Consider the following 18,133-nt stretch of genomic DNA (forward strand, 5'->3'; position numbering starts at 1 on the left):
CTCCCCTCCAATTTCATGGAAAATTGGTTATGGAAAAGTTGAAATGCCACTGTGTTAGCTTTACTGTTATTAATGCTGCAGGTGGTAGTAGAAGTAGTGGTGACAATAATAAAACTGGCATGTAAAGCTGGCCAAACCTAGTTGGTCCAACCACGAACAAGAGTGAGAAGGTCTTCAAAGCCATCCAAATCTCACAGCTTATGTAGTTTAACAGGCCTTGGAGCAAACTCAGAGGCCACACTTCTTTGACAAAGGTTTCGTAGCCCCTGAGAGAAGGAGGACCTGAAACTATGCTGAGCTAAGTCACAGCAATCTCAAAATGCAAAAGGGAAACATAATGAGATAAAAAATCTGGAGTACAAAAAGAAACTAATGGAAAAGGAGAAAGGAAGGAGGCTCTACTTTTTCTCCTGCCTTAACTGTGCCCCACTTAAGAGTCTGGAGAACTACTCTAAAGAAAGGAAGGATAAAGAGTGTCTCTCCCCACTACAAGCTGTGGACAACTGCAGCAGATCAACCTGGGCAACCCTCTGCAGCATCAGGAGAGGAGGCAAGGAAAAGGCCACAAGTCCCAACCATGTGCCCCAACTGATGGCATATGCAGGGAAGAGAAGAGCCAATTGGCACACTTGTTTGTTAAAGAAGAGCACTGAAGCGGGCATTACCCTGCAAACACTTCAGTACAGGAAATTTAGCAGGAGCAGTGGGAGGCCTGCAGACCTAAAACTTTAACTCCAAATAGTAGACATAGCTTCATTACCTAAAACCAAGAATCTCATGGCATGAGCAATGAACAGCATTTATTCCTCTTCCGACCCGCACTTCTCCCAAGACCCCCTTTCCATCAATCTCTCCAATGTACTTTATGCGACATGCTAACAAACTAGGAATCATCCAAGCAAGGTCAAGCAATATATCACCCAGCTACTTACCCAGTACAACACATCTGTCCAGCCTTCCATAGTAATACACTGGAAAACAGTAAGCATTGCAAAGGCAAAATTATCAAAGTTGGTAATGCCTCCATTTGGTCCAACCCATCCACTTCTACATTCCGTGCCATTGGCGGTACATTGGCGCCCATTCCCTGAGAACGCACAAGGTGCTGGGTCGTCTTCAGCTAAGATATCTGCAAACAAACCCAAAGGGTGTCACCTAGACATAGGGCAAGAGCAGTGCAATGCAGCAGCAGAAAGCAAAGGCAATTCCTGAATCCCCTTAGCAGGTTCTGGATGAACATCCCAATGGAGGCATGTCTTAGAGAGGCAGGGGGAGGGAGTTATTGTCACCTCCCCTTCACAGTCATTCAGTACCTTATATCACTCCATAATAACCACCCAAGTATCTCCCAGACCGAGCTCCCATAGTCCAAATGTTTTCCCATCATCAAAACTTACCTGTTCTGAGTCTTAGTCCTCCCCAGGCCCTGTTCAACAGTAGTTAATCTGATCAACTAATCTAAGCTGCTTATAATCATGCAATGTTATTCTTTACAGATAATACACCTGCAGTTTAAAAGAGTTATTCAATGCCTTAATCCAAAGGAATTGATGGCAGGATCAGGGAGACAGATATCTGGGGTGAAATGGCTTAGGAGAAAGTACATGAACAGCCTTCACCCTCCTGACCTCAGAAGCTGCAGGTAGTGGCTGAATCTGAATCTGAAAGTGTTGTGAGGCACACTCACAAAAGGGGATCGCAAAAAAGGGTCACTATCAGCTCAAAAAGTTATAGAAGAGCAATACACTAAGCTACATATTCTAATGCTGAGCTCACAAGATGTATGTCCAACTGGCTGGCTGCTTTGGTTCCATCTTACTCTTACCCTCCAAAACAACCAAGGTTTTCTCAACTGGATGAGAGTGCTGGAGTATTTTTAATAGGATAGTTGTCATTTTCATTACTTACCTGTATCAGTGAAAAAACAAGATTTGTGCATTTTCCCAATAAAAAGTTCCAATCCTATAATAGCATAGATTATGATTACAAATAATACCAAAAGGGCAATATGGAGGAGGGGAACCATGGCTTTTATAATGGAATTCAGGACAACTTGTAAACCTGGAAAAGAGAGAGAAAAACATACTGCTTATGGGCTTGAAAGAGACTCCAAGAATGTTTTCCAGAGGGTGTACTGCCCTTAATCCTAATCTCATAATCGTAAAAAACTAAGAAAACAGGCTCTTTATCCACTGATGAGGACAATATAAAGAACTTAATACATGACAAAATACATAATACACACACATGCAAATACACACATATATTTAAGCTAATTTACAGGTCTCAATTTCCATATATATAAAGATATGACCTATTTCATTAAATACAAATATCTGTAAAGATGGAGATTTAAATATCTAAAGTGGGGTCAATAATATTACCCAATCCCTGTATTTTATGAGTGAATAAACAGACATGGAAATTTTGTGCAGTTTGGCTTCCACACACACCATCTCAATTGAACCTGCTCCCTCCCAACTGGCTGATGGCTTCTTTGCTGACTCTGACAGCTGATTCTTGATCATGTAAAACTGACTACTACCAACTCCTGCCTGCCCTTCCAGTCCTGGGTTTCTCCCCTGATTCTCCTCCTTTGTTGGGTTCATATTCACATCCTAACCCTCTACCCATGGGCACTCCCAAGGCTTAGGGCCCTCTTTCATTCTCTCTGTGCTATGTGGTGTAGTAGATGTCAGATCTGGAGTCAAGAAAACCGCAGTTAAAATCCATTTCTGACACTTACGGGGCAACCATGGGTAAATGAGTGACCTCTCTGGACCTCTGTTTCCTCATATGGAAAATGGAGACAATAGTACCCACATTACCTACTTCACAGATTAGCTGGAAGGCTCAAGAGAGAACATGTGTGTAGAACACTGTGTAAGCTTTAAAAGGACAGACATGTCATTATCATTATTATTACAGTTACTCTTGTTAGGTTCAATTATTACCTCCATGTAAATAATTTCCAGATCTATCAATCCCGCTCAGGTAGGCTGAGCTACAGCCACCCATCACTGGCTGGACATCTCTTCACGTCTGAACCAGAGGCATCTCAAACGTGTCCAAAATGCAACTCCATCATCTTCTCTCTCCTAAAACTAACCTTCCTCTAGACTCTCCCATTTTGGTGTAGTACACCACCTTTCAAATCATTTCTGGGCAGGCCTGGAGGGCATGTGTGTGGGAGAGGAGAATAAGAACAGTCTCACAAATCAGATAACATAGAAATGGAGTGAGCCATTCCAAGAAAGAGTGAACAGCTGAAGGCTTTGAGCGGGAACAGACTGTGATCAGATCTGTGGTTCTGGAAGACTAATCTGGTCTTGTGGTACTGGGGAAGAATTAGAAATATTAAATCTGGAGGCAATTAGGAAGCTATTACAGTAGTCCAGGTAAAAGGTAAGGGCCTGAACTAAGATGGTGACTGTAGAAATGGAAAGAAAGAGGATAAAAAGATATTATAAAGGAAGAACCAACAAGACTTGGGAGTTGAGAGGTTGTTAGGACAGATTTCATGTGCAAGTGAAAAGACGGTCATATCAATACCAGAAATAAGGTGGTCAAGAGCAGAAACTGGGAAGGAAAGATGATGAGCTAGGTTTTTGACATTTTGAATTTGAGGTTCCAATACGACATTATACCATAGAAGTATAACAAACAAATGAGAATTCAAGACTGGGCATACTCTCAGTTGCTTTCAAAGGGAATGTCTTCCCACTCGTCCCCTAAGATTGAACTGAAACTGGATTGCTTCACGAGATGCGGAGCCCCCAAAACAGCTTTTCATTCACATAACTACTTTTTGAGATAGCCATTCATCCATCATGGTGCTTTCTACTCCAAATCGTCACTGACAAATTCGAAACATGACCTGAAAAGACCCACCAAACATCAACTCTAAGGTCTAGAAAAGGAAGAAAACCTACTGGGCACGCCCGATACTAGCCGAAGTGGTCTCAACACTCGAAAGGCGCGAAGGGCTTTGACATCAAAACCACCTGATTTGCCACTAGAGTGGTTACCTCCTTCTGTTTCTTTGGTTAATTGTTCCAAAATTACACTAAACAATCTGAAAGAAGAGGAGAGAGAGAGAGAAAGACAATAAATTATATCACCTGAGGAGGTAAAACACAGTGACCACAATTATTTTCAGACAATGCTAATTCTGCAAGACTGTAATTTAAATAAAAGTAGACGTAAGGAACATCTGTAAGAGTACACACAAAAGGGTCCTGGGTAGAGTGTGTGCTGTGATACTCCATTAAAAACTGCTTTCACCTCTAAACAAGGAGAAATGAGTGTGAACCCCCCCCCCTCTATTTTTCAGGATCCATCTTCATTTCCATTCTTCCCCACCTACATGCACAACAGTACTTCATCAAAGAACCACAGGAATGCCAGGCTGAAAGGGACCTGAATGTTTATTTAATTCACCTCTGCACATCAGAACAGAGGAAACCAAAGCCCTGAGAGGTCATAGGACTCACCTCATTTGTAGAAGACCCAGTACAACTATCAACAGTAATTGTCTAATTTCTCCAAGAATGATCTTGAGGCTCTTATATTAGGGAACAGCAATATTTTTTTTCACATTATAAGGTGCTCATCTGAGATACCTGGGCAGGAACTTAGTAGCCTCAAGGAATTAAATGTCTCTTAGAAGTTTTCCATAATTCAAGTATATATTTGATTGTTTAATCAATGAGACACTGGCATACTGGATTCTTCATCTTGCAAGCTTACTCACTGGAAGAACAGGGCTCAACTGGACTTCATGTACTAGACTGATATCCACAAAGTGAGGCTCATTTTCATCATTAGATATAAGGCCAGAAGAGTGAAGGAGGGTGAGGGAACTGAGTTATTCATCATAGTTTGGAAGAAAACACACAACAGCAAAGGTCATGAGAGCAAGCTCCAGGCATGGCTCCACTGGGTAATAGCCATGGGACTTTGGTCAAATCAATCAGCTTCTCCAAGACTTAATTAGCTCAATCATAAAATGGAAGCATTAATATCTGTTCTATCTCCCTGGTGGTTATAACAAGAAAATGAATGGGAATCTTGAAAATTAAATGCTTTAATAGAGTAAAACCTAAGTATATGTGATTATTATTCCCACTTTCCGGCTGCCTGACGGACATATAAGGAAAGAGTGAGCACAGCCAGACTGGACACACAGTAAGAGAAGCCAGATTGCATCCTTTGTGCAGAGTTTTGCATGACCATCTGCCCTACTCAACTGGGGGACTTCCAAGCCTATACCTGGAAAAAAATGGGGAAGAGAGATGTTTTATGATGACTTTCATATATTCATAGCAATATCGCATTTGCCCATGTGGACATGAAGCCCTTTGACAAAAAACTTTCTTTTGTCCATCTGCCCAACAACCTCAAGAGGGCGTCTGCTCACCACTGCTAGGTCTGAGCAATCCTGGCTTTCTGAGAGTCCAATCTGAACCTCTTGAAAAGAAAAGACAGTGAAAGTCTTTGAAAGAAATCTACGTGTGTCTGTGTTTGCACACACATGTGGAATAAGGTCATCATGACTTATACACCATTAGTCCACTGTAAATCTCTGGGAGATAACAATACAATGTGATCTACATCTAGACCCGGGAATGGCTAAGGAGCCCTGTGCAGCCTGGGAGACACAATGGAAGAAGGCCCAAGAAAGCAGAAAGGGAAGGGTGTCATATAAGAAAATGGCCCCAGGGCATCTATTTCCTGCTCTGATAGAGGCTCCTTTGTAGGTCAGAGCTCCACAAGGTAGTAAATAAACTGAAGGCCTTTGGGCCTCCTTAACTCAGATACTCCTTAGGGTATATCCCTCCCCTCACTGCCATGAGATGATCTATGGAGCATGGCTGTCTCTCTGCATTGTCTAGGTTATTTCATCTAAAGCCAGACATTTCATGTTATTTAAGCATTCTCTGTTATTTAATATATGTCCAAGTCCCCCATAAGTTTGCAGAAAACAATTTACAGCCCAAGGGAAATAATGGGGACACAGTCGAGTATCACACCAGTTGGAAGACAATTTTGTTTCTTTTTATTCAACAGAAAGATAAGTATTAGGAGCCATCTTCATTACAGCCTAGGCCAGCAAGGCCAGCATATTGGAGATTCACAGCCAGATTAAATCTTGGATAAAGATTTCCTTCACAGGGTACTCATTGGGGGACTCATTAAAATGATGGTGAATTTCAAACATGTTCCCACTAGGAGACTAACAGTTCTGCTATTTTTCTAAACTCATCTCAAGTCAGGCCCCTAATACAAATATGGGGAAAAACTCAACATCCATTTCCACTCCCTCTCCCCCAGAAAGTCCACCTCAAAACAAACAAACAAAAACAAAACAAAACAACAACAAAAACTTCACACCAATTTCTCTTTTCCACATAGCTCCCCAAACATAAATGACTTACCCTACTATGACTATTACAAAATCCAGCAAATTCCATCCATTCCTAACGTAAGCATTAGGGTGTAACAATAATCCATAGGCTATAATCTTCAAAAATGTTTCAACTGTAAAAATGATCAGGAAGGCATATTCTACTTTTTCCTGTTGGGGAATGGAGAAAAGAAGAGGGAGAGAGATAAAACAACCATTATCACCAAGACGTATATAAACGAAAGCCACTCAACAGGTACGCCCCCTTTGGTGTTACTCTTAAATAACAAATATTGCTTTTAATCTGAGCAATCGAGTAGCAAACACACTCACTTCCAGACGACCTAAATGCACTTAAGCCATCTATACTGCTAAGGTTACTGCGAAAGGAACTACTGTGACAGAATGGGCATGCCTGGGTTTTCACACATTATAAAGATTGAAATGTTTCTTCATCTTTCGATTGGAGTGCAGAAAATCATGGGGTAAATAAATTTCAGAACTATGCTTTGTAATAAAATCGTTTAGAAGCAAGTAAGATCATAGGATAATGGACCTGGAGGGGGAAGGGACCTCAGAGGCCACACATGACAATCCTTTCATCTTTCATCAGATACGAAAAGTGGGAGGCCCTTGAAAGTTAAATGATTTCTCCAAGATCACATAGGGTGTAAGCAGTTGAATCAGGATTTGAACTCAGGTCCACTGTCTCCAAAGCAACCATTTTCTCCACTGGCAGGCAGCACCTTTTCCCTTTACCAGAAGGGTTAAATTACACTTCTGAGTGAAAAACTATAGTAAACCTTCCCACCAGGAGACCTGAGAAGCACAGAGTCATCCATGCCATTTGCACACTCTCTTCTACTCTGAAGAATATACTCTGTGCCAGCACTGTACTGGCCTCACCCTCCAGTCACTTACATTCAACTAGAAAGATCTGGCATGATCGGGTAAATCCAATTAAATGTCAAGAGAAAGAGCACCAATGACTAGGAAATGAGGAGAGCCCTGAAGTAAGTGAAGGCTTCTCAGGAGAACTGAGACTCCACCTGAGCCGGGGCATTCTATGGGAGACTACCCAGATTGGTGGTGAGACACTGCCACAATCAATGCTTCATGGACACGCGTTGGGAGCGCTGAAGAGACATTTTTTTTCTTTTCTTCTTTGAGAAAAGACATTGTCCTACACTCTGTTTAGGTTCAACTACAGGCAGGTAGGGGAAAAGAGAAGTACTCTGGAAGCTACAGACAAGTAGCTGGGTGCCCAGCATGCCCCAGGTTTCCAGCAGGTCTCCCTACAGACTCCAGGGAATTTCCCTGGGGTGAGATCAGTGCCTTTCTCTTCAGAGGCAAGATTTCACTCCTGTTTAAAGAGCCAATTTACTCCAGAATGTCTTCGAAGATGTTTGACTCTATGGGATTCTGATTTTGTCGACTAAATAAATTGTCTTGGTGTTTGCTGTTTGTGATGTTCTAACCAGCATGTGGCAAGGAGCCAACCTGATGGGGGTGATTTTGGAACAACCTTCTCCCTTAAACGTAATCAGGAAAGAGGATTTTTGTTCTGAACCAACTATGCCCTGGACCAGCAATGTCTGAGGGAGATTACCACTCGGAGACTGGAAAAAGGAGTGGCCAACCCCAAGTTATGTAAGAGGCAGACCTTAAGAGGGAATACATTTTAGGCGAAGGAGACAGAGAATTGGGAGATGGCTTGCCCAGTTGGTTGAAATGGAAAGTATGTGAAGGGGAGCAGTGTTAAATGAGTCTGAAAAGTAGGCAGAAACCTGATTACACAGGGCTTTACATGCCAAGCTAAGAAGTTTGCCATCACAGAGTCATTTAACACTGATAAAGGGGGTAGGAGTTGTGCAAGAGTCTTCTACTAAAAGGAAGCTACCTAAATCAGAGTCAGAAAACTCTTAAGCAGAGACTTTTCTTTGTAGAGTTTTGGCAGGATTTGTACAGTGTCTGTCCCTGACCTAGGAAAGTTTGCCTGCATTTCTCCCTGGGATACTTCTATGTCTATCCTTCCAGTGTGTCAATACTTTATAGGCACTCAATCACCTCAACATTATTAATATGACTCCAATTCAGTTGAATTTAACAGACATTAACTGAGTGTACACTGTATGAGGCACTAGGAAATGGGAGAGACAAAGATAATGAAGGCTAGTCTCTTCCTACAAGGAACTTAACCTCTGACAGAGGAAATGAGACATATAAATATAAGGCAGAATGTGAAAAGTCTATATGATAAATACAAACAAAGTGCTATGAGAGTTCAAAGAAGGAACTTTGAACTGTGTCTGAGGAAGGAAGACAACGGTTTATGGCAAAGCTTTGAGGAAGAGGTGGCATTTGGATTAAACTGTGAAAGATGGCTAGAGAAGGAGGGCAAGGAAGTATATTTCAAGCATAGAGGGAAGCTGAGTACGATCAAAAGCCTGAAAGTGGGAAAGCAGAAGTTTGGAATACAAAATATTTCACACAGTGTACCAAAAGTATGTAAAAAAGAACAGCATGAGGAAGTCTGAAAGGGTCATCCCAGACCAGATTGTGGAGAGCACTAACTGGCCACCTAAAGAGTTAGTATTTATCTGGCACATGATGAAGAATCACCAAAAACGTTTTTGATGTCCCAGGGCAGTGACATGAATGGATTTATGTATGTGCGAAACTGGTCTGTCAGTGACGTGTGACATGAATTAAAAGAAGAACGAAAAGGCATGAAGACCAGGTGGGAGATTAACATCTGCATGCAAGGTGAGGAGGGTGGAAGAAACAGAAAAGAAGGTCTGAAGGCAAGACCGATTTTGCAGGTAGAGCTGCAAGTACTCATGTTTTTTAAAATATATCAACCTGATAAGAAAACAAAAGGAATGGAAACCACCTAGATGAAGTGTACCCAATGAAAAGGTTTACAGCTTACCTCTGAAAGGCAAGGGCAACAGGCCTCATATGCCAGCTAGTTAGCCTTCACTTCAATCACATACACACATACACACACACACACACACACACACACACACACACAACGTAGAAATTAAACCTTGACAAGTGTAACCACAAGGGAAGATACAATTTTTAAATGTTACTTTTTTGTATTATTTAATGTAATTTTAAATCTTCAGCACTATACACTGCTTTCTTCTTTGTGGAACTTTGGTACGATTTGTATAGTCTATCCCTACTATCTCATAGTTCATGACACATAGTGAACAATTCATAAATTTGTTGAATGTGTCGCCATATGCTCCTCCATTTCCCTCTGCATAGCACTGATATTTCATTTTTCAGAGACTGTCGTATTGAAGCCTTATTTATCACGACACAGGTGGGAGGCTAGAAAAATAGAAAAGCTTCTACAATCTTCCTCTAAGGCCTCATTGTGGTAGAGGAAGCCAGGTTACAAGAACTGAGGTCAACGTGTGGTGGGCTCCCCAGGCTGGAAAAGCTTCAGATACTGCCCCAGCAACAGAAGGAATCTACTCTCTGAGGACCAGCTCAACTGAACAAGGAGGCTAGTCACCAGTAGGCTAGTTACCTAGTGAGGAATTTTTTAGCTCATGGAATAATGTAAACAAAATAAATACAAATTAAGTTCTAGTCTGAAAGACGGGTGCAGATCACTTAACAGGTGGAAGAAATCAGGAAAGACTTCTCTCATAGGTGGTGGATGAGCTGAGTCTTGAAGAGAGCTAAGGACTGCAAAGGATAGAGCAGGGGTTCTTAATCTGGGATCTATGAACTTGATTTTGGAGGTTATTTTATATTTTGATAACGGTAATTCTATGTATTTTATTTTCTGCATTTGACAACATTCTTCTGAGAAGGAGTCCACAGGGTTCACCAGAATAACTGTCAAAAAAAGAGATTAAGATCCCCTCCCTGGAGTAAGAGGTTCAAAGGCTGAATTCTAAGCATGGGGGACAATCTGTAGAAATAGACAGAAGAGGAAGATGGAATAGTCTGTACAGAAACAGCAAGTAAGTCCATCTCACTGGAACACAGAGTGCATGAAGGAGAATAATTTGACATTACTCTAGAAGGATGGGCTGAATGAATGAATGAGTAAATGAAAAAGCATTTATTAAGCACCCATGTGGTATTTCTGTTGATAAAAATATAAAAGTGAGACTGTCTCTAACCCCAGGGAGTCTGTATTATAATGGGAGTGAGACAGGAATAAAAAGCATTTGGGTTTAGGGATTAAGTTTAAAAGAGGTTAATAGTTGGGGGAAGGAGGGCTGGCCTAAGAAATCAGAGATTCTGAGTATGATCATAAAGCAGTCAATGTTCACATCCCACATGCTATGGTAGAAGACACCATGGCTTTGGAACTGGAGAACCTGAGCTCCATTCCCACCTCTAACACAAACAGAGAAAGAGGGAGAGTTTGGGAGAGAAGATAGTAAGTCACCTTTATTATTTGCATTTTGTTTTTCAATAGTATTTTACTTTTTCCCCCGTTACTTGTTAAGAAAATTCTTAGTATTCATTTTTACAACATTTTGAGCTCCACATTTTTCTCCCTCCCTCATTCCGAAAATGGTAGGCACTTTGATATCGTCTGTACATGTGCTATCAGGCAAAACTATTTCCACAGCAGTCCCAGTTATTACTTGCATCTCAGATGCCTGTGGGCTCTCCCTTAGGTGGAGATGTCCAGCGGGCAAGTGCCTGGATGTGTGGATGTGGGAGTCAGACGCAGAAAGGTAACAAATGACCCCGCGGGAAGAAGAGATCCCCGAGAGAGCACAGAGAGAAAACACGCCAGAAAGGGGCAGCCTTTTTAACAGACCCAGCGGCCACTCCCTCCGTAACATCCCCAACACGGGGTCGTCCGCAGACCTTCGCTCCCTCCTCTGTCCCCTCCGACAGATCGCCACCACCGTCCGCTGAAAGAACGGGCGACTCCTCCCAATGGGGCTTCTCCCTTTCCAGGCTCATTCCCCGCCCCTCCCCGCCCCGCCCTCCCCGTCACGCCCCGCCCCGCCCCTTCCCGCCACACCCCTCCCACCACGCCCCGTCACGCCCCGCCCCGCCCCTCCCGCCACACCACGCCCCTTCCCGCCACACCCCTCCCACCACGCCCCGTCACGTCCCTCCCCGTCCCCTGTCTCTCTGCCCAGACAGATGCCCAGAGGGCACGTCCTCCTCTCCCCCTTCCAGGGGCCCAAGCAGGAAACATTGATTAAACGGCGGGCACTGTGCTGGGCGCTGAGGACACCAAGAACAAAGCCAGATCCCCAAACAGCCTCCGCGCTTTTATCGTTCACAGGTAAGACCACACGTCGCACGTTCCACGTGGTCAGACTGATGGACGTTCCTCCTGTCCGACCTGGAAACCTGAGAACACGAGGTGCTCTCGTGCCAGATGGGTCACGACGGACGAACACGTGCTGGCGGGCCCCTTACAAGTCACGTGATCGCCTCCCTCCGCAATCTCTTTGAGGCTGGATTTGGAGACTTGACTTCACACTGTTAGGTGCATTTAGGGGCTGCCCTGGAGAACCTCTCACTTCCTTAGCTCTAAAAGGGCCTCGAGGCTGCATGTGGCCCCCCCAGGTCCTCGAGGGTGCAGGTCCTCAGGGGCGCAGGTCCTCAAGGGTGCCCCCCCAGGTCCTCAAGGGCATGCCGCGTGTCCCTTGAGGACCTGGGGGGGCCCCATGCAGCCCATCCCACGACCCAGACCAGGTGAGAAGCCCCCAGTTGTCGCCCACAAGTGGCTCTGAGTCTTTCCAATTACCAAAAGAAAATCGAAATGCTTCGCGGCTGCCTCATTGCGACCCTTACCTCCGCTGATGAAGTCCCTTGGAGCTCGTGGGGGGAGGGGAGGCAGAGGCACAGGACAGACACGCCCACGGCTCCACCCCAGCTCTCCAGAGAGGAAGGAGACCCTCTGCCATGAGCAGTGGCTGCGCCTCCTGGGGGAGGGGAAGACCTTGGGGCCTGGAGGAAGGCCCCGACGCCTCGCCCCTCGGGGGCCCTGCCAGGCCCTGGGTTCCGACCTCCCCTCAGGCGTCGTCCGCTGAGGCAGCAGCCACGTGCAGGAAGTAAGGACAGCCGGAAGCGAGCGCAGACCGTGCATTTAGGCTCCGGGCTAGCGCGCAGGCGCAGAGCCTCGCCAGGCCCGCAGTCTGCACCATCGCAGGCTAGAGCGCATGTGCATAGCTAGCTTAGGGCAGCCATAGGCCATGTGCTCCCGCCCAAGCTCACTGCGCAGGCGCACGACACTGCCCCTGCCCTCTCCACGCTAGCCTCTGGCGGGCATGCACAGCTTGCCCCTGCCCCAGGCTCTATCTAAAGCACGCCGCCTTTGGGGCCAGAGCGCAGGCGCAGAGCATCCCTCCACCATCCCAGGCTTGGGCACCAAGGACCACTCTCGAAGGACTTTTATTTGGGGCCCAGTGTTAGAAAAACTTCCGAACTGAGGGAACTGCCCCCGAGTGGGACGGGCCACCCTGGTCGGGGGTGAGAGCAGTTGCGGTTCGGCCGGCCCCTCCCTGCGGGGAGGCGCTCTGTGGCTCTAGATTACGAACCTAAGCCAGACTGCCTGTGGAGCCCCTGTGGGGGGGCGGGGTGTAAAACTGTGGAGCCCCCGTGGGGGGGGCGGGGTGTAAAACTGTGGAGCCCCCGTGGGGGGGGCGGGGTGTAAAACTGTGGAGCCCCCGTGGGGGGGCGGGGTGTAAAACTGTGGACCCCCTGGGGGGGGGGCGTGTAAAAGTTATGGAAGGGGCTGTTGAAAATGGAAAACAAGCAAACAAATCTGAAAAAACTACAAAGAGTGAACCCCAACAAGCCTTTCGGATCCAAGTCACTTTCCAGTTGGGGTGCACCATTGGGTTTATTTTAGAATATATGCTAAATGTATATTTATGGGAGGAATGGAAATGGGAGGAAAGAAAGGGGATGGGGTGAGAATAAGCACTGATTAAGTGCCTGCTGTGTGCTGAGCCCTTTACAAACACTTTATCCTTACAGCAAGAAGAGATACGCTTTTATTATCCTCATTTCACGTCTCATCACATCACCCCCCCCCCCCCCGCCCCACACACACACACACACACACACACACACACACACACACTCAATAAACTCCACTGGCCCCCCATGACCTCCCGGAAAAATACAAAATGCTTTACTTGACATTCAGAGCCCTTCATGACCTACCTCCTTCCCACCTTCCCGGTCTTCTAACGCCTCACTTCCCACCGTCTGGTCTTCCATCTCCTGGTTGTTTCTGTCTCCCAGCTTCAGCCTCTGCTTGTTCCCCAAGCTTGGAACACTTTCCCTCCTCTGCTCTGACTACTGGTCTCCCCGGCTTCCTTTAAGTCCCATCTTCTACAGGGTCTCACTGCCTTCCCTCTGTTAATTATCTCCTATTTATCAGATAGATAGATAGATAGATAGATAGATAGATAGATAGATAGATAGATAGATAGATAGATAGAGGTTTGCTTTCCATCTATTTATTTGCATGTTGTCTCCTCAACTAGACTGTGAATTACTCAAGGACAAAGACTGTCTCTTGCCACTTAGCACAGTGCCTAGCACATAGTAGGAACTTAATGTTTATTGACTGGCTGAGCGATTGAAAAAAGTTAAGTTCCTTGTCCAAGGTCACGCAGCTAGTAATTGTCTGATATTGGATTTCAGCTCAAATCTTCCTGACTCTACACCAGGCACTCTATCCACGTGAACTCTGTGTGATGTGGTAGAAAAAGTGCCTTCAGATAGTCATTTCATATCTCTGGGCCTCAGGTTCCCCATAGGCAAAAGGAGGAGGTCAGATTCAATGACCTCTAAGGTCCCTTTCAGCTTTTAGTCTACATGCCTAAGAACTACCCCAGAAGCAAGCTTCCTCCAAGTCAACGGTGACTTACTAATGACTACCTTCTGGTGCTAGTTGTTTAACTAAGTCTGAATTTACCTGATTGTGTTATCTAGTGCCCGTATCTTCATGTTATCCACACAAACAGCAGAGGAGGTTTGCTTAAATGCTGGGTGAAAGTCTAAGCAACCAGGATCTCAAGCTTTACTCCAATATGCCACTTCCCTTGTGGCAATCCTGTGAATGTTTTTTTCCCAAAAAGGAAACAAGGTTAATCTGGTGTGCCATGTTGGCTATTAATGATCCCTGCATCCAGTCAATGTTCATAAACCATTTTTGCAATGCTATATTCTAGAATTTTGCCAAATAGAAAACAAGGTCTCTGGCCTATAATTTAAAAACTCTACCCTTTTCACTTTTGTCTTTGAAAACTGAGAACATTTTCCTTTCCTCTGATCTTGTGGCACCTCCCTAACAACACCTCGACAATCATATCTCCCAGTTCTTTCAGTGAAGAACTAATTTATTAAATAAAAATTAATGAAGGGGATTTGAAGAGTATGGTCAATAGAGATTTTCTGTTGACAAAATGTTGGACCAACCAACTTTACTATAATGAGATTTACTAAGAATCAGCAGTTATGATCCTGAACAATTTGACTCCATACCAAAGTGTCTTTGGCAAGAAATTAGTAAGCAGCTGTAGGCCAGACATTGAGTGGCCAGTCCAGGCTCAAAACAAGACCTTTAGAGGGCTGGGCCTCTCAAATATCCAGATATATCAACACAACATTGATGTATTAGATTAGATAAGCCATGTATTAAAGAACTTACTACGTGCCAGACGCTGTGCTAATAAAGATACAAAAAGGAAAAATACGAGCAAAAAGAAAAACATGCCCTAACTTCAAGAAGAGTCCAGTCTAGTGGAGGAGCACCAAAAGCGGGGGCTGAAAAGGACTTGGGGAGCGGAGAGGGGAGAGGAAGTACCCAAGTGGGAGGAAGGTGGAAAAGTAGTCCTGAGATTCAGAGCATTGCTGGCACTGACACTTCTTCAAATGGGGTTCCAGGGAGGAACTCACCAGAGGAAGAAGCTGAGGGTGTAAGAAGGGATGCTGGGACAGAGGTGGAGTGGAGACTGGGGAGCATCAGGAGGTGAGCTTCATTAGAAGTGAGAGGGATGAAACAGCAGGATCTAGTCTGGCTGCCATTATCACGTATCCCATTCACTGACTTGAGCACTCAGAGGAATCAAGAGAAATAAAGGTGAAAGACATGCTTTCCCATAGTGAACCAGGAACTTTGGGAAGTCAGAACTGTGCAGTACCTTGTGTTGAGAGAGCCAGATTTAAGATGTGATGCCGACACTTGTTACCTGGGGGTGTGACTGGGGCGGGGGGGGCGGAGTTTCTTTGCCTCTCTGAACCCAAGCTTCCACATCTGTAAAATGGGGACAGTAATATTTCTTCCTCAATAATGCCACAAGTGATAAGCCCTACTCTGAGGAGCTCTACCATCATAGATTTAGAGTTGCAAGGGACCTTACAGGCCATTTGATTCATTCCCGTTTTTTACAGATGAGGAAACCAAGGCCCTGAGAAGTTAAGTGATTTGTCCAAGGTCTCACAGGTATTTGAGGATTTGAACCCAGGTCATCTGCTTCCAAATCTTGTACTCATTGTGCTCCTTAAGCTCCCAATGAGGTAATGAGAGACTGAGAACAGGGCTAAAAAACAGTGTAAGGGCAGTAGACAGGGCCAATGGAGAATCCTGGGAGTGGCAGACTGAGGATTCAGGCAATACAAACCAGTTTGTAAAAGTTTTCCCAGAGAGAACCCCGCTAGACCTGCATTCTCAATACTGGGATTCTGAGTGACTTTGGAATATGTTACTGGGACTACTGGGACTTGGAGTCATTCTAAACTGGTGGGGGGAGGAGGGCATGGGGTTCTTTTCCTTTCTTGGTATCTAATAAAACTCATCAAGCTCTGCTGTGACCAGTGCACTTGCAGGATAGGAGTCTGTGCCAGGCTGTCCAGCAGATAGATTCTCCCAGATAACTAGGGGAGGGGGGTACCGAGCCAAGTAATGAGAGGAAAAGGGCAACACTGAAACTAAGGCTCTTTGTGCTACACAACAAGATGCCCCTGACTTGAAGGTTACATTGTGTACTTTAATTCTGGTACATCCGTGTATTTAAAATCTCAATAATCTATTTTCAAAGACTTTAAAAATAAACCAAAGTATCAGCCACACTGATCTAGTTATGTATATAGAATAGATACACACATTTATCCTTACATCCATACACCCATGATATCCTCCAGGCTCATTTGGAGACAAAATTCCTTGTTTTTGAAGATTTTCCTCAAGTTCCTCACCTTGAAGAGGTTGTAACATTTTTAAGCTCCAAAACACTGAAATTCGCTGCCTGGCATGGAATATAATTTTGTTCCAGAATTGTGTTTATAAGAAGGAGGACAAGGTGGTGAGAAGAGTTCTGGATTTAGAGTCAGGAAACAAGGTTTGCTCTGCCCCCAACTCCATGTGTGAACTTGGGCAAGTCCCTTTGCCTCACTGAGCCTCAGTTTCCTCATCTGAAAATGAAGGGATGGGACTTGATGGCATCTGACTCTTGCAGCTCTAGGTCTATGATCCTATGGCTTGGACAAAACCCTTCACCTCTCTTTGCTTCAGTTTCCCCAACTGCAAAATGAAGATGACCTCTGAAGGCCCTCCCAGCTTAAGTCTATCCATCTGCAGACATGAACCAACCCCCTCCAGTTCACACTCCAACCAGGAATTCCTGGTTTCATATATTATACAGCAGCACCCTAAGGCAACAGAAAGAGCTAAAAGGGCAGGTTAACTTTGTAAATTACTTGGGATTTTACTTACTGGGGGCTTAGCCATAATAGATCTTTACAGCAGTAACACACACACACATCAAGAGAGCCTCTCCTTCCCAGATGGCCAATGAGGCAGAGAGCCTCGAGGGCACATTTTAAACCTGGTTTAGTCTTCATATTTAGCTCTTATTTTTGAGGAATCTTTCCATGACACTGAAAATGTCAGTGATGCCTTTGGCTCTTGGCATCCATGTAGAACTTGAGATCTCTCTTCTCTCCAGAGCTTAGTCAGATCAGGCCATAGGAGGACTGGGTGATAAAAGAGGTAATGCTTAGACTGGAGATGAGCACATTGGAAGAAACATGCTAGCTACCTTCAAGTATTTGATTGGTTGTCACATGGATAAGGAAATCACCACCTGCTTGATCCCAGAGAGCAGAGCTGGAAACATTCATGGGAGCTGCAGAATGGTTTTGTGAAAGAAATCCCCCTCCTGGATTTTCTTATAGTTAGAAATGTCCCAAAGTAGAATGGGAGGTCTTGGGAAGCAGGGAGTTCTTCCTTGTTCGAGATCACGCAACAACGCTGGAAGACAAGCTGGGGCTATTATGGAAGGGTGTGAGTTGGAGTAGCTGGCCTCTGAAATCCTTTCTCAGCTCTGCTCACCTCCCCATCCCAGTGACCTTCCAAACCAGAGCACACTTTTTGGGTCACTGCTCCCCTACACATGACATCTCCCTTTGTTCCACTCTAAAGCTTTCTGAAGGTAAGGACTGACCTCTCATTTTGTATCTGCATCCTCAGCATTTAACACAGAGCTTGGCACATAGTAAGGGCTTGTCCATTTTTTGTTTGGTATTCTGAGAATTACTCATTAGAGAAGAACCCAGTAAAGAACAATCTAGCTAAACCCATCATTGTGGAGACTCATCTATACCATAGATCCAGCTGTCTCTCTAAGCATAGCAAAGCTCAGCTGCAAAGTCAGAGTGAGTTTTCCTATCCAGCACTGGGATGAAATAGGATTGCTACTGTGAAGG

The 18,133-nt window shown here is 44.8% G+C and overlaps 1 protein-coding gene across 12 annotated transcripts in view; it reads right to left on the bottom strand.

The window, feature by feature from the left end:
* Window positions 1-18,133, bottom strand: part of CACNA1D (calcium voltage-gated channel subunit alpha1 D) — a 351,834-nt gene that overhangs the window by 186,110 nt on the left and 147,591 nt on the right. For 11 of the 12 annotated variants that reach the window (XM_072599051.1, XM_072599049.1, XM_072599046.1 and 8 more), the window contains 4 exons: window positions 6,438-6,577; window positions 3,933-4,075; window positions 1,909-2,061; window positions 933-1,129 (listed from right to left, as the gene is read on the bottom strand). In XM_072599051.1, coding sequence (XP_072455152.1) covers window positions 933-1,129; window positions 1,909-2,061; window positions 3,933-4,075; window positions 6,438-6,577 — 633 coding nt within the window. Of the gene's footprint in view, window positions 1-932; window positions 1,130-1,908; window positions 2,062-3,932; window positions 4,076-6,437; window positions 6,578-12,205; window positions 12,475-18,133 lie in introns of those variants that run through there. The other variant, XM_072599052.1, reaches the window with a different exon arrangement.

This window comes from Notamacropus eugenii, chromosome 3 (assembly GCF_028372415.1).
Source record: "Notamacropus eugenii isolate mMacEug1 chromosome 3, mMacEug1.pri_v2, whole genome shotgun sequence".
Classification (NCBI taxonomy): domain Eukaryota; kingdom Metazoa; phylum Chordata; class Mammalia; order Diprotodontia; family Macropodidae; genus Notamacropus; species Notamacropus eugenii.